This window comes from Lonchura striata, chromosome 8, assembly GCF_046129695.1.
Source record: "Lonchura striata isolate bLonStr1 chromosome 8, bLonStr1.mat, whole genome shotgun sequence".
NCBI lineage: Eukaryota > Metazoa > Chordata > Aves > Passeriformes > Estrildidae > Lonchura > Lonchura striata.
In genome coordinates this window covers 495,731-511,623 of record NC_134610.1, presented here as the reverse complement: position 1 = coordinate 511,623, position 15,893 = coordinate 495,731, and the positions used below count along the sequence as shown (strand labels likewise).

Here is a 15,893-nt window from a genome sequence, read left to right as displayed (position 1 = left end):
CTGCTTACAGATGACAGTTGTGAACTATTGTCTCCTTAAAGAATGTGATTTTGTTTCAAAGGAATACATTTTTAGCTGCTTTCACCAGGGCCAATGTCCCTTATTTTTGTTAGACATTATTGTTGGAAGAGCCCCCCCTCTGGTGCTGGTGCCGAGTTGTTGGTGTAGAAAGTGAAATTGCTCAAGAATCTCTACTAGAGATATAAATGTGTGTTCATATGGGACTGACACTTCCTCAGCAGTATCTCTTAGCTAAGAAATTAGGTTGTCACCATGTTCCTGTATTGCACTTCTAGGTGGAAATCTGAAAGAAGAGCAGATGGGTCCAGCCAGATCGTTCTGGGCAAATGATGTGTGTTACCCTGTGATGGGGTGGCCAGGCCTTCACAGCTCTGTGGTGGTGTGACCCTGGGAGCCTGAGGGTGCAGAGGAGAGATGCAATTTTCTTTAAAAGCAGTCATGAGTCATAAAGTGCTCAGAAAAAAGAGCAAGAAATCAATGTAGTTTTCAGAGACTTAATGTAGCATCTCAGGCTGCTGCCAAAAGGAAAGATGGGATGCTTAATGTGGCTGAAGTGCCACAGCCTATATATAGGGTGGAGTTTTAAGAAACAAAGTGTGAGAGAGCTTTGGTGCACCCTTGAACTCTGAACCAAGGAGAAAGATGTTTTTTGAAGACCCAAACTGAGGAAGGGGAAAGTCCCTTTATCAAGGGCAATGTGGGACAGTTGGCATCAGGCCCACAGTCCCTCTGCAGTGCTCCCTGAAGGGGTTTTGCTCTGTTAGCATGGGAATTGCAGGACAGGAGGAGGCATGGTTGAGAGCCGAGGTGTAGTCCTGAGTTACACATCAGTACTGAGAAGAGTAGGAAGACCAGCTACTGGGGTTACATGCAGTATGCAGTTTACACACCACATACAACGGGTTTGTTTTCTAGCAGTCTTCGTGTTCTGAAAAGCCTGGAGCATGTGTTTCTCACAAGAGTGGAAGTGCAGCAGCTCGGCTGATCTTTGTGATAGCAGCTGTGTGTGTAAGAAGTAATTGTTCTGCTTTTTTTACATCATAGAGAATAGATAGAGGACATAGGAGCCTTGTGGTCCATGTGGAAACCGTTCAGTATGCTCTGTTCATTCCCATTGCAGGTCCAGTCAGGAAGCCCAAGTATGTGGAGAGCCCCAGAGTGCCAGGTGAGGCAGCCCTGGCCCTGCAGAGAAGGCTGGAGTCGGGAGAACCCAGCACCAGTGGTGAGCATCCTCCTGGTGAGCATCTGTCTGTCCACCTGGCGAGCGTCTGTCTGTCTGCCTGCTGAGCGTCCACTCGCTGGGCTCCCTGAGTCTAGGCACCTGCTTCTCTCGCCCACTTAGGCACTGTGTGGCGATTGGGAATTGTTTGTTGCGCAGCATCTCCGAAAGTTAAAGTGCTAGAGCTGTTTGGGTGTCCTTGGTGCCTCCCAGCAGTGGGACTGGCTCGGGTGCTGCCTGGGAAGTGACCGCGTAGCTGCTCCTTGGTGTCCCGCTTGGCAGCTCTGGGGTAAGAGTTCCTGCTGGGAGCTTCTTCTCCAAGTGGTAGGATGATGCTCCTTATTTAATTAGTTGTTTATACCTGAGGATGGGACAGGCCTATATATATTTTTTTTAATTTTTTTTTTAATAATGGATGAAAGAAATAAATGCCTGGTGAATGTTCCTGTCAGAGCAGGTGGTCACAGGTTGCTGCATGATGCCAGACTGCTGACATCAAAGAAGGAAGAGGGCTGGAAATGCTTGTTTATGAGATGCCATTAGCAAGAGTGTGTGCCAGGACAGAGCTGTGCTTGGCTGCTTCTGTTGCAGGTTTTGTCTTGTTATATCTGTTGGATGCTGGGAGACATTTCAAAGCACTGTATTGATAAAATTAAATATCTTTGCACCAGAAGAGCTGGGACTTTTACAACTGGTATCACATCTTCTGCTTAGCAAGCAAAACAAAACTTTGTAGTTGTGGTGTTAACTGTGAGATTACAAAACATCTATGTTATTAACCTGTACTCTTCACATTTTTATGTGACAGAAATAGAATTACAGTTTGCCACTAAGCTTTGATAACATTGAGCTTAATACTGCTCATGGTGTTATGTCACTCATCAGCCCATAGATGAACTGCTTGCACATTTCTGGTTTGACTGGCAGGTGGGCTTTTCCTCCCCTAGATTTCTGCAGTTATGCAGAGGATCCAAGACCCACCAGTAATTAAAAGTCTGACGGACAATTTGGTTGTACTTTTTCTACCACTTTTAATAGTTCCCAAACAAGAGACTTTAACCTTCAATTTTTTTTTCCTTACAATTCAAAGCAAAGCCTGACAAAGACTCAAGCTGTTCTCCTGCAGCACAAGAATTGATGACAAGACTGGGGTTTTTACTGGGAGAAGGGATCCCAACTTCTGCGCACATGGAGGAGAAAAGCGAAGTTATGGTAGGATAATGGAATATAATCTTTTAATGTTCGTCTTGTTTCAGAGAGGACTAATTGTACTTTGTCTATCTGCTGGTTGCAGTTACTTGATATCTACCCCAAAACCATCCATTTTAATAGAAATATAGTAATAGAATTGGACTTGAATTTTAACAAGTGGTTTTTTTCAAGAAGTCAAGATCAATTCACAATTTCAAAACACACAGACTGAATATGTTTCTCATAATTTCTGGAGGTTAAATCTGATCTACTATGAATGTGAATAGCTTCTAGAATTCTCTTTGCTTTTAGTACTTAGGAGGAAATTTTTGCCTTCTCTTTTCAGTGATTTCCAAGAATGGAGAAGGCCAGCATTTTGTTAAAATGGGAGCATGCTTGGGGAGAGGGGTGTGTTTATTTCTTCCTGAGAAGTTCACTTCAATCAGACAGCCCTTCTCTGTCATGTGGGGTAGAGGGATTGGAGAGAAGCAGGCAGCTACTATCCACATGAAACTTAACCTGCTAACTAAAACTTCACAGTAACTACCAAACTCTGCTCCTCCCTTTTGCTCTCTCCACTTTTAGTCCGAGCCCTCCTAAGTCTTAGTGCATCAGTTTGGGTTTTCACACTGATGGTGAAAACTTAACAAGACTGCAGTTCTAGTTTTTTTCAAATCAAAGAATAAATGCAAGGGGTATCCAGTAAAGTATTAAATAGAGAAGACATCTGCCTCACTACAGCTTTTTCACTGAATTGTAACATTCCCTTTTTAATTCAGTGGTCACTTTTTAAGAGTAGTATGAAAGCTTAAGATTCCCAGTCTAGACAAAGCTTTCACTTTTTGAAGCTTTACTTGAAAAATGGGCTTTTTGCTTTGCTCTTATTCTACCTCAGCTCGAGCTCTCTAGTTTGCAGCCCAGCAGGATCCTGCCTGCTGGGCAGTGAGTGTTTCTTGCTCTTCCTCTGGCAGTGTGCAGTTGCCAGCCAAGGAGTGAGTCCCTGTTCCACCCTCACCAGCAGCACAACGTCACCCAGCACCGACAGCCCCTGCTCCACCCTCAACAGCTGTGCTGGCAAAACAGCAGCCAACAAGGGCAGTCCCTGTGGCACCATCAGCACCCCCAGCTCCACCCTGGAGAGCAAGGACAGTGGGATTATTGGTGAGCATTTTCATTAGCACATAGTAGAAATTACTTTCTTCTTAATTGTGCAAGTCTGAACAGCTGCTTTGTGTCACTGTGTTGGGTTTTACACTGTCTATGGATCCCATTTTGACAGATTGAAATCCTGTTCTTGGCTATAACAGCTACTGTTATGTCTGCATTTCTCTTCTTTTGTTTTCCTGGTGCAGTTCTAATTTCTTGACTTTTTCCTTTGAAATAATTAATTTCCTCTGTTTTTTCTCCATTTCTTGTTTTATTATGCCTTTTTTCTTTTCCATTCCAGAGGTCTTATCAGTGCTTTTCATAATGGTGAAGCACTGCAGGGCTTGAAGTTGATTTAATTTCCAGCTGAGGAAACAATAATTGATGTGTTTTCTTATGAGAATAGCTTAAATTAAACTGTTTAAAGAAAGTGCAGACTTTTGAGTAATTGGCATGAAAAGGAAGCTAAAATGGGACATTGTGGAAGAGATGAAATGGTGTGATCCTCTGTTGAAAGATGGCTGAATTGAGGGTATATGTGCACCTTGTGTGAGGACTCCATGACCATTGGAGGCAGACACCCTCACAGCCCAACTGTTACAAGCTCCTTGCACCAACCAGCTGAGTATAAATCATTTTTACTGATCAGTTACCCTAGGAGACATAGTTTGTCATGGGTCAAAAGACTCCTGTATAAAACTTAAGTGTTTCAATTGAAGAAAATGATTTTGTGTACTCATTCCATGTCAGATTGATACATGATCAACTTCGTATAAGATCTAGTTTTGAGATAGCATTAACATCTTGATGTGAATAAAAGGGTCTATCAGAAGTATTGCTTTTGGAAAAAGAGCACAAATGTAGATACTGATAGGAACATACTAGCCATGCTTGACAAATTTGAAATAGTCCGAGAGTATGTCCATGCTCTAAATAAGGTCAGAATGGCCTCATGTTTGTTTAAAATAGTGTACTGGCATAACAACATCATTGCTCTATAGCCTTGTAAGTACCAGTGTTTTAAAGAAAATATTTTAGAACAGGGATAAAAGTTGCTTATTGAACTACTGAAAAGGATGAGTGTATGAGTGCAAGAGCAGGGGGAACTTCTGGTGGCTCCTTCAGTCAGGTACGTGTGGTTCATAGCTGCGGGACCGCGTGGAAATCATCAGCTGCTGCTCTGCAGAGCTGCTGTTCGTGTCTCAAATTCCAGGAGAATCTGAACATCCCCTGTCTCTTGGCTACCCATGGCAGTACCCCTTACATCTATCAAGGCATGAAACCAGGAAGGGAAAGAACAGGCACCTTTCTGATAAGTGACCTTTTGGTTTTTAAATACAAGTATGTCTGTGCATTCAAATTTGTTATTAGTACATGTGCATTTTAAATTATGTTTAGCAAGTATATGTTTTCTAATGTCTTTGACAGAGTTCATCCAGCCATGAAAATATCTTACTCCTTCGTACTACTTATGTGGACCTCCTTTGTATTTCTACTCCCACTACGTTTTCTGGACCAGCAGACTGATGGGAAATCAGTCTTTTCTCTCTTTTCCTCTTTTTTGCTTACAGTTGAGGCTTCCTTTAGTTTTCCAGTGTTTTACTACTGTAGCTGAATAATTCTTTGCTTCAGTTGAGGTTGATGTAGTAGCAGTAAAGGCAGGTTTTAAACTTAGCAAGGAGCTAAGCAGGAGAAAAGATTGGGCTGCTGGCCAAAATAAAAGCTTTGCTGGATCCTTGCTGCTGTGTCAGGATGGAAATCTTGAGCAGCCAGGTTTCCTGGAGCTGCATTTCACTCCAAGAGGAATCAAAGTTTTAAAGATTTCATACTTCAGGAGGAGCCAGATTTTTTTTGACAATAAATGTGTCATATGGAAGAACAATCTAAGTGTGTGCAAAGGTTAATGGGGTGCCTGGAAAGTTGTTTTTTTTTCATCTACTGCCTCTAAGTTGCATGTCATATTATTGGCATTTCTCAGAATATGAGCTGTTGAGTTGAAGCATCCAGTTTTCTATTTCTTATGACTATGAGCCTAATCTGGAGGAACACAGAGTTGTACAAGTACCTCACCATCCTGCACAGCTGAAGCTGCAGTGCAGCTGGTGTGGAAGAACAGTTGGTCCTTCCTAGACTAGATCAGGCTCAGCATTGCAGGAACCACCCCTGTAGTTGCATTTTGTTAGCAGTCCAGTATGCCAGAATGTTTTCATTAAAGAATGGGCCAGTTGAGTGCAGAATAGCCACAAATATGGCTTTAAATTTGTAGTCTGGGAAGGACCCAGAGGTCAAACAGATAGTATAGTTTGAACTGGTTTTTCTTTAATCCTGTTGCCCTTTTGTCCTATTTTGTATTTTCCTCTGTTGCATTAAAGTGTTCAGAGTGCATTGAGTGTTGGCTTAACCTTCAATAAATATTTGTTGTTCAGTTATTTTGTGAGAGTTTAATGTAAGTAGTTGAAAGCCTTTTAATAAACAGAGTGGTTTCAGTATTAGTCATACAAAAAGTATATATCTGTAAAGTGTTCCTAATTGGACAAGGAGGATAGCATCGTTTTTATCAAACATTACTCAAGTAGGTCTTCAGGAATATAAAGTCTTCATATTATTGCAGGAGGCCTTGATTAAATACAATCTCAGACAAATACAGGCACACTGATAACCCTCAGCAACCCAACTGGAGCATTTGGATCCCACTGGGTAATGCAGTTGGTGTTATCTCTCATCCAGGGAGTCACTGCAGCAGTGGAAGCTGCTTCTCTGCACCACAGAATCCAAGAACACCTCAGTGACCTTAGCTGCCTTTTAGCTGAGTGTCTCTCTAGGTCTGTGTTGCTTATTGCCTAGCATATTAAATTTTCATAGCAGAAAAAGCCCCCTTTCCCCCCAAGCCTTTATTTGAGCCTCTGATTTATATTGCAACACTCTTTAAAAACATAAACCAGTATGTTTAATATCATCTGAAATTTTATTAATATACTCTACTGGTTCTGATTCATCATGCGTCTATTCCTGTTTGCTCTTTCTGACAGCGAAATGTAGTAGGTGATTAAGAAAGGAACAGTAAATAGCTTACTTAGTGGAAGGTTTCTCTCAAGACTGGTTTTCTAGGTATATGAATACAGGCTGATTGTCATCCTGGTATGTGTTTTAGGTGAGATGGACCTCTGAACAACATTGAATTTTTGTCATTTAAGTTTCACAATGCCGTTTGAGAATGAAAATTCTTACGTGTGTGCCATATTCCTCTGACTTTTCTTGGGTTTTTTCCCCTCCTTCTCAGCTACTATAACAAGTTCATCAGAAAATGATGATCGCAGTGGATCCAGCTTAGAGTGGAGTAAGGATGGGAGTCTCAGAGCTGGAAAACATCAAGGCATCAGCCACGATCGAAGAACAGATAATTGCTCACCAGTTGCAGAAGAGGAAGCCATTGGATCTTCTGAGAATTTGCCAAAAGAAGTACCAATGGGAGAGGGTCCCCTTCCTTACACTCAGAGTTCTGCCTCTGTAATAATGCCTCGTCCAAACTCAGTTGCAGGTAAAGTCCTGAGGTCAAAATCCAGGGGTGTTCTTAATGATAGGACATTTCTTTTGAATCTTTCTGTTGTTAGTATGAAAATATCTCTATAGGATAAAAAGAAAAAAGCCTGTGTTCTGAACTGAATGAATGAGCATTACCTCATTTGTTAAAAACTGGGATCCAGAAGGCTGTTACCATGCTTTTTGATAGGTATTGATTAGGTCAGGACTTTTGAAACACTTCAGAAGTTCATTGGTTATTCCAGGACACTGCCTGGTGACAGGTATAGTGTTAGCAGGTAATACCTGAACCTATTCTAATGCTTCTGACCTCACTGATGTGGTTGTTCTTACAGCAAAAAAGAAAACTCTCTCAACGGCAGAGCTGAGGGCCATTTAAACAGGGAAAACCTGAACAAAATCTTTAGTCAACTTGATTGAAACTCATTTTGTAAATGTTGCAACATTAATTACTTAGTTGTCATTGTCTAGAAAAACTTCTCTGTAAGTAACATACAGATGAAGGACTGTAATAAATAATAACATTCTTTGTAATTTGTGTTGGAGAATAATAAGCTTCAGTTCTTTAATACTCTAGCAACAAGTTCAACCAAATTGGAAGATTTGAGTTATTTGGATGGACAAAGAAATACTCCTTTACGAACTTCAATTCGCTTACCTTGGCACAACACCGCTGGCGGAAGAGTGCAGCAGGAAGGTAAAGGCAGAGATATTCACACCTGCATCTGTGGGCACAGTCATACATTCCTTCAGCAGCTTGGAGCACGGGTGGGCTGTGAGCTTTGTGAACAGCCCTGTCCTACAGTGTTACTGTGGAGTGCTGACGAGTCATCTGCATGTCTGCCAACAAGATGCTTGCTTATGCTTTTTCCTGCACAGTGTTGTGTTTAGAGGTGGAATGCGTGTGTGCATCTGGTAAAATCAGTAACAATTAAGGGCAGAAAAATTTAAGTGAACTCCTAGTAAAACTGATCTTGAGGAGCGTATGTAGATACTGTGCTGCTCTCTTCCATTTATGGTTTTTCACAGTCATAGATTAATGCTGAAAGTTGTGTAACGTTACATTTGGCTAATGAATCTTTTGATCTTTAGAGCGTATTATTAGTGAATATTATTCCTGTACATTTTAAGGTATTTTATGCAATTAAACTCAAATTCTTTCCTAAGTCATCAGCTGTTTCCCAAATATATATATCAAAGTAATCAAAGGTGTAACTACTGATCCTGTGACTTGAAAAGTACAGAAAAACAAGCTAGTAAGTTTGGTTTTTTTAAACAGAAGAATTATGCTATTCTCTTTACCTTTTTCTGTTTCTCTGTAAAGTCTCTACAGATTTGAAGACCTAGCACTGTGATGCTCAGCACATAATTCACTCTAAACTGAAAAATGGTGCTTCCCCATTTGTAGAATTATTAATGCATTATTAAGAAAAATTTTTGGATTCTACAACTTAGTAACTCGAGTTCAGTTGTAAAAAAAAAATAGATTGTATCTGTAGCTTCTTTCCTTTACAATTTAATTCATGCCAAAATTATAAAGATGACCTGAACTGAGGTAATCAGATTTTATTGCTTTCCTTGTGAAAGAAGTAGAATGTCTGATTATGACTGATAGTAGCAAAGCTTCTAAATGATGTTGCCTTCTGAAACTGTGCTGTTTGACTGCATGTCAAGCTTCTTCTGGTAAACTTTCCTCCCTGACACATCTTTTCAGCTCGTTTCATCCCCTATAAGCCTCAGGACATTTTGCTGAAGCCGCTGTTGTTTGAGGTGCCAAGCATAACCACAGACTCGGTGTTTGTTGGACGAGAATGGCTGTTTCAGACCATTGAAGAAAAACTGCAGAATCCTGACCCAGCAGAGAACAGGGGAGCAGTTATTACTGGAAATGTGGGATTTGGGAAGACTGCAGTCATTTCACGGCTGGTGGCACTCAGCTGCCATGGAAGCCGCATGAGGCAAATAGCCTCCAACAGCTCAAGTTCATCTCCTAAAAGTATGTTTCTTTTCTGGGTAATGGTCTGGGTTAATGTGCTGACATCAGGAATCACGTTTGCTTTTTTGATTTAAAGTAGTCAGGCCTCATCACGCCTTTAGCAAACACTTTTTTCTTCCAATGAGCAAAGGAAGGAGTTAAAATTTTATGTTCTGACAAATACCTTCAAAGTGACATAATGCGGGCTCAGCCCATCAGAGAGGTGGTATAACACAAGAGGCAGCATCCTGGATCTTCTCTTGTCAGGCAGTGTGTACCCCAAACTCTGAGGCTGTGGCTGCAGCAGGCTTTGTCTCTCACATGTTTGGAAAGGGAGCAGTGAGTGTTTCTTTCCCACTGCATACCCACTGTGTATGCCTTCCATAGAATTTTTGTAGAGGTGAAAATAAAGCTGTGGAGAAACCCCTTCTGTCTTCTACTGGGATCCATAGCATCCTGTCACCAGACCACTCCAGTGCCTACATTAACTGGAAGGATGGTGAGACTGTCATTACTGCTATTTCCCCGCCTGACACTTCAAATGTTATTATTACTAATAATAACAATGATAAATTTCCCAGGAGTTCAGTCATACAGTAACTACTAGTTTAAATGAGGCATTGCATGTATAATTTTCTGAAAGAAACTCTTCACATCAGCATGGTTTTGCTTTCAGTAATTCTGTAATTTTGATATTAAAAGTCAGTTGAGTTGTTTTAAAATCATAAAGTTGCAGATATGTGCCTGTATTTATCAGACTAGTTGCAGGCTTCTTTTATAATGGTATTGCTCAGTTTCAGTTTTTACTCTAGCAGTAAGATAAAATCTGTGGTGTTTTCTTAGAAAGCAATCTCCTGTCAGCAAATTTTGTTTCTCTTGTATTTGTTGCCTTTTACAAGCAGTTGGTGACTCCTGTCAGGAGATTCCCTTAAGCCAGTTGCCCCTGTGTCCCCCGCCGTGTCCCCCTCCTTCAGGTGATACCAATACAGTGAAAACTCTGGCTTGTCCTGCTACTCCTGAATACAAAACTCAGATAGGGGATTCTGTGAGACACCTCGCTTCAAAGGTGAGTTTTCACTTCCTAAGAGATGTTCAGTGTGTTAGAACCCTCTAACCTGGGGGTCAGTTTGCTTTGCAGAGCCCCCGGGAGGCTGCGGGCAGTGCTGGGAGAGGGGCAGTGCCTCGGCACCTCTGCGTGATGGCTCAGCTTGGCTGGTGAAATCAGCTGCCTGCCCCTTGTACTTGGCAGGACTCTTGTACCCAAGTCCTGTGTGGTCTTAGAAAGAGTTACCTTAACGATTTCTCATCAGTTTTGTGTGGGCGTGGAAGGTTGGGATCCTTTCCTTGCCAAAGGGGCTGTATGTTTTCTACAGGGAGCTGTTCAGTGTACCTTTGAAAAGCAAAATTCGGGGCAAGGGGAGACAGGGAAGATAAAACGTTTGGTTCTTGTATAACCTATCTGTATGCTATGATACAGGTTGAGTCTCAATGTAATTTTACTTTCCATCTTCAGAAAGCCTGAAGTAATTTTTGTATTAGATTAATATGTTAGGTGTTTTATTTTTTGCCTAAGTAGTAAAATTAATGAGTGTCTGAATTGCACATTTTATATGAATAATTGTAGGGAAAACATGAGATCTTTAACATTTGCAGTCTCTAAAGTGATACATACTTGTTTGAAGCAGTGTTACGAAAACCACTGAAGTGCAGGCTTTTTATTCACTGCAAGCATCATGTTTTCCTTACATTTTGTTTTGGGTTTTTTTACCCCAAAGAAATATGGGTTACATTCGTGGTTTATTTTTACGTTATACACAGCTTTGGAATATTTGGAATAAAGCCAGTTGTCATACTTCTCCATCTGCTTACGCAAACATGTCTTTAATAGCTGTCTGTCATTTACTTTTGCCTGATGATCAAATTAGCCCTTAGGTCGTTACAGTGTGGGACATGGTGTGGTTAAATTGCAGCTACTGGGTTACCTCGTCAGGCTCCCGGGTTACTTTTGTGCCCAGTTAATCAGCTGCTTACCCACTGTATCCAAATGCCATGAACTCAAATTATGTTTTCCTGTCAGAATCTGACACTGATTTCTTCTGCTCTCTGCATGCCCTGCAAGGTCAAAAACCTATTTCATTGCCTTCCTCCCTGTGTTTGACCCAGACTATCAGTGGCTGTTAAAGCATGGGATCTAACACTGGAATGGATTTTGTAGTTGAGAGAGAAATTTAAATTTAATCTAAATTTAATAAAATTTGATTTATTAAAACTAACTAGTAACCAACCAAAATTCTGAAAGGGTAACGCTTTTTACTTTGTAACTCTGCAGGTCGTTGCTTATCATTACTGCCAGGCTGATAACACATACACGTGCCTCGTCCCCGAGTTCGTGCACAGCGTGGCAGCTTTGCTTTGCCGCTCGCAGCAGTTAACAGCGTACAGAGATCTCCTCATCAGAGAGCCTCACCTGCAGAGCATGCTGAGCCTGAGGTCTTGTGTCCAGGATCCAGCAGCAGCTTTTCAAAGGGGAGTGTTGGAACCGCTTTCAAACCTCAGGAGAGGTACGTTAAGTAGGAAGGGACTTGGAAATGGAATCTAAACTGCATAAAGAGTGGAGAAAAGTATTAAAAATAAATAAAGCAGAATATTTGTGGACAAAGGAATTCCTTAATTGTACTAGTTATTTGTAACAATAACATATGGGTTTTATACAGTTGATTTAGTGTTTAAATTAAAATTCTGTGAAACTTATTAAAGGTCATAGAAACTTTATATTTGCTTTTTTGCTAGAAAATGGGAAGATAGCTATTAGCTTGAAGTTAAGGCTGGCACTTTCACATTAAAGGATTTTGTTTTTTAAGATGCTGTCTAATTTTCTGCATCTGCAGAAAAAAAAATTGGCCTAAACATCTGCAAAGTGGATGTAGGTTTTGCTTTAAAATAGATGTGGCAGTTTTCCAACAATCACAGAATCTCCTAAGGACCCACCAGGATGATAAATCCAGCTCCTCTCCCTGGACAGACACCCCAACAATCCCCCCCTGGGCATCCCTGGGAGTGGTGTCCAAAGGCTGCTGGAATTCTGGCAGCTTTGGGAATGTACCCATTCCCTGGGGAGCCTGGACAGTGCCCAGCACCCTCTGGGCTTCCAAGAGCCCTTCCTGATCTCCACCCTAACGCCCCTCTGAGCCAGCTGCAGCCATTCCCTCCTGTATGGTGTGTAAAAGAAAGCATGTAGCAACATGATTTTTGTATTTAATAAAACCCTAGCAAACTCCTCTTGAAAACAACTGCTTCCCAGCTTATGCCAGCTTGAGCAGATACCTGATCTGTGGCAGAATGGGGGCTTTGCCTACATATGAACAGAGTATATCATTACTGTTAAAACTGTTTTTAGTCTTCTAATGCTGTTTTTAATATCCGAAATAATGCTTAAATGCCATAAGATGTACTGGTGTGCATAAAGATACATTTTTGTTTCTTGACATACAAAATTTGAGGATAAAGGTGTGTCACTTCTTGACATACAAAATTTGAGGATAAAGGTGTGCATAAAGATACATTTTTGTTTCTTGACATACAAAATTTGAGGATAAAGGTGTGTCACTTTAAGGGAGAATTGTGTTTTTATCCTTTCATTTTTTATTCTCAAATTTCAGAACAGAAGATTCCTGAGGAAGACTACATAATTTTGGTAGATGGTTTAAATGATGCTGAATTCCATAAACCTGATTATGGTGACACAATTTCTTCATTTATTACAAGTATAATCTGCAAGTTTCCTCCCTGGCTGAAGCTCGTTGTGACTGTAAGAACTAATTTCCAGGTAAAAACACTTTTAAATGCTTTTCTTACTCTCAAAGACCAAGTGATCATTTCTATTGGGTGCAGCTGCATTATTATGAAAAATACTGGCTTTAGAGGAACTCAAAGTCTCTTGGATTTTTTCCTTCCTTCCTTTGTTACATGTTTGTTTGCAGTGCACAGATACAATATTGGAGGCCTTTTCCATTGTGAATCACTGTATTGCTGCTGTCAGTAGAATTGCTAAACAAGAAATTAAGAAATTTGAGTCTGTTCCCTTGTACCTCAGGAGTGCAGTGTTAAGTTGCAGGTGTGCTTCAGTACAGTCTCTGAGAGTTGATTTCTTCTCTGCCTTCTTACCACTAGCACTCAGTGTTTAACTGGCTGGTGAGTTTATTTCTCAACTAAATTTTTGGGTTTAAGAAGGGATTTCTATAGCACAGACTGTTCTGTCTCTGGAGACTGGAGAAGTGTGTCTTTGCTTAAAACACCTCACTAGTCTTAAAGTGCAGCTTTTTGAAATCCATTTAATTACATAAAGTGGAATAGGTCCTTTTTGTGTTCTGAAAGTCTGAAGATGTTTGCTAAACCTTTCTAATATATGACTCCATGTAAGAAGTTTCTGGTTTAAGTTAGAAGTTGCAGAAGTGTTTCTTTTAAGTAAAGGTCTTTTGGATCTTTATTTACATAAACAGAAAAGTATTCTGTGTAGCAGAAGCATAAAAATGTGTTCAGATGAACCTGCTGAAAAGTCTGTGCTGTACTTGGTACTTTTACCTTCAGGCACATGGGGCTGGAGATGCGTGCACAGCACCTTTCTGGTACATTGTTACTGGAAGGTGGAATGATAAGGGGAGTCTTTTCCCTTGTCATTTGTCACTTCTTAATTAAACATTCCTGCCTAATAGATCATTCCTTTTGCCTCTCCCTTTCCCTGGCTTGTCTTAGGGTCCAGTTCTGGTAACTGTTTTCCATTTCCTTGACTTTGAAGTGGTCATTTCTCATCCCCTTCAATTGTTGAGTTTGATCAGTGAAATATTTGAGACCTTCCTATGAAAAATGATAAAATGTAGAAGTACTGTTCTCCCTCTTATGAGGAGGCAATATTTGCAAAACCATCTTAGGGTTACTGAATTCCTTTTTAATCTGGTACTCACAACAGAAGGGAAATGTAATAGATGCATTGTTGACTTCTCAGTGCTGGAATACTGTAATATCTTTGGCTTGCTTAGTTTTTTTCTATTTTCCCCCCTCTCTCCCTCACAGGAAGTGATAAGTTCACTACCATTTAGCGCAATATCCCTGGATAATTTTCCAGACAACAAAGGAATTCATGATGACTTGAATGCTTACATTCAGTACAGAATTAATAACAGTCAGGAAATTATAAACAACATGTCTTTAAATGGAAAAGCTGATGCAGCTACAATTGGGAAAGTGAGTAACCACCTGATCATGAGAAGCCTGGGATCTTACCTCTATTTGAAACTCACTTTGGATCTTTTCCAAAAAGGTCATTTAGTAATCAAAAGTGCAAGCTACAAGGTTGTTCCTGTGTCTCTGTCAGAGCTGTACTTACTGCAGTGCAATATGAAGTTCATGACAAACTCTGCTTTTGAGCGAGCTCAGCCCATATTGAATGTGGCATTGGCATCCCTGCATCCCATGACAGATGACCAGATTTTCCAGGCTATTAATGCAGGACAGATAAACAGTGAGCAACAGTGGGAAGACTTCAGCCAGAGGATGGAAGCCCTTTCCTGTTTTCTGATCAAAAGACGTGACAAAACACGTATGTTCTGCCATCCTTCCTTCAGGGAATGGCTTGTCTGGAGAGCAGAAGGTGAAAATACTGACTTCTTATGTGAGCCAAGGTAAATTAAAACTGCAGTAATTAATGTTCAAATAACCAAAATTAGGCTTTTTGTATTTGATTGCAACAGTTGGTGAAAGGAAAGAATGATGTTAAAATACAAGTACACCTAATTTTTTTTCTGAAATGAAAACTTTTATATATTTAGAGGTAATGTGACTTAAGATTCAAAATTTACAGTGCATAATTGACTCTGTGGAAGTTAGAAGTTTGCATCTGACTTTGCTACCTTCATGGAGAAATGAGAGTGCTGTACTAACACAGCAAAATTGTTTAGGATCCTGTGCAACATTACCTTGTCTATGTAATGTAGAATGCAGGAATAGAAGGAACAGATAATTTATACTTTTTTAAGTGCAAAAATATTGAGACATGTTGTGCTGTAATTATATCCTGCTGGCATTGTTCTAGTTTGTTCCAGCTCACTTTCTGTGACTTGGAGAGTCAGAATTGGTTGAGTTTGAGACAGTGGCTGTTACTGTTTGTCATGTTCTCACAGTCAGCTTCCCCCTTTTTTTTTTTTTTCATGTTCCTTGGGGCTTACAGCTTTTGGGTTTTATAAAAGAATAAATAATGCTGTCATTTAAAATTATATACCACCCCAAGACTTGTCTGAGCTTTCAAGTGGCTGTAACAGAGCCAGTTCTGTAGGTGGGACTGGGGGCTTGCAGCCTTGTGGAGCCCTGGTCCCACCACTCTGGGAACTCCCAGCGCTTGCCCCAGCAGCACTGGGAGCTACGTGGCCCAAGTAAAGCTTCTGATTGCAAAGTTCTGTTCACAAGTGTCTGAAGATGGGATGAGAAGTCGCTTCCCACAACTTCCTCCCTCAGCTGAAGAGTCCATCTAGCATATGGCTAATTGCCCAGTTCCAGTGTATAGGCTAATTAACAAATAGTATATGATAACCTTGTTTTTTCAGAGTTGTGCTGCTCTGTTTCCTAGAACACCCACTAATGGAGGTGTAGAATTACTAAATACATGTTTTTGCTCAAATGTCACAATTGTTCAGATCTTGTGCTTCTAAAAGGATTGGTTTCTTTCTGAGATGCCTGCAGTTCCTAGCTCTGAGAATGCAAAAGGGAGCACTATGTAAACCACTTCAGAGCTGACACAGGCCCCCTGTG

At 40.6% G+C, this 15,893-nt stretch overlaps 1 protein-coding gene across 4 annotated transcripts in view; it reads left to right on the top strand.

Annotated features, from left to right (window-relative positions):
* Positions 1–15,893, top strand: part of TANC1 (tetratricopeptide repeat, ankyrin repeat and coiled-coil containing 1) — a 57,890-nt gene that overhangs the window by 28,325 nt on the left and 13,672 nt on the right. For 3 of the 4 annotated variants that reach the window (XM_021543476.2, XM_021543473.2, XM_021543474.2), the window contains exons 4-13: positions 1,142–1,258; positions 2,331–2,452; positions 3,403–3,592; positions 6,858–7,115; positions 7,695–7,814; positions 8,832–9,113; positions 9,995–10,158; positions 11,422–11,653; positions 12,752–12,918; positions 14,163–14,770. In XM_021543476.2, coding sequence (XP_021399151.2) covers positions 1,142–1,258; positions 2,331–2,452; positions 3,403–3,592; positions 6,858–7,115; positions 7,695–7,814; positions 8,832–9,113; positions 9,995–10,158; positions 11,422–11,653; positions 12,752–12,918; positions 14,163–14,770 — 2,260 coding nt within the window. The remainder of the gene's footprint in view (positions 1–1,141; positions 1,259–2,330; positions 2,453–3,402; positions 3,593–6,857; positions 7,116–7,694; positions 7,815–8,831; positions 9,114–9,994; positions 10,159–11,421; positions 11,654–12,751; positions 12,919–14,162; positions 14,771–15,893) is intronic. The other variant, XM_031505463.2, reaches the window with a different exon arrangement.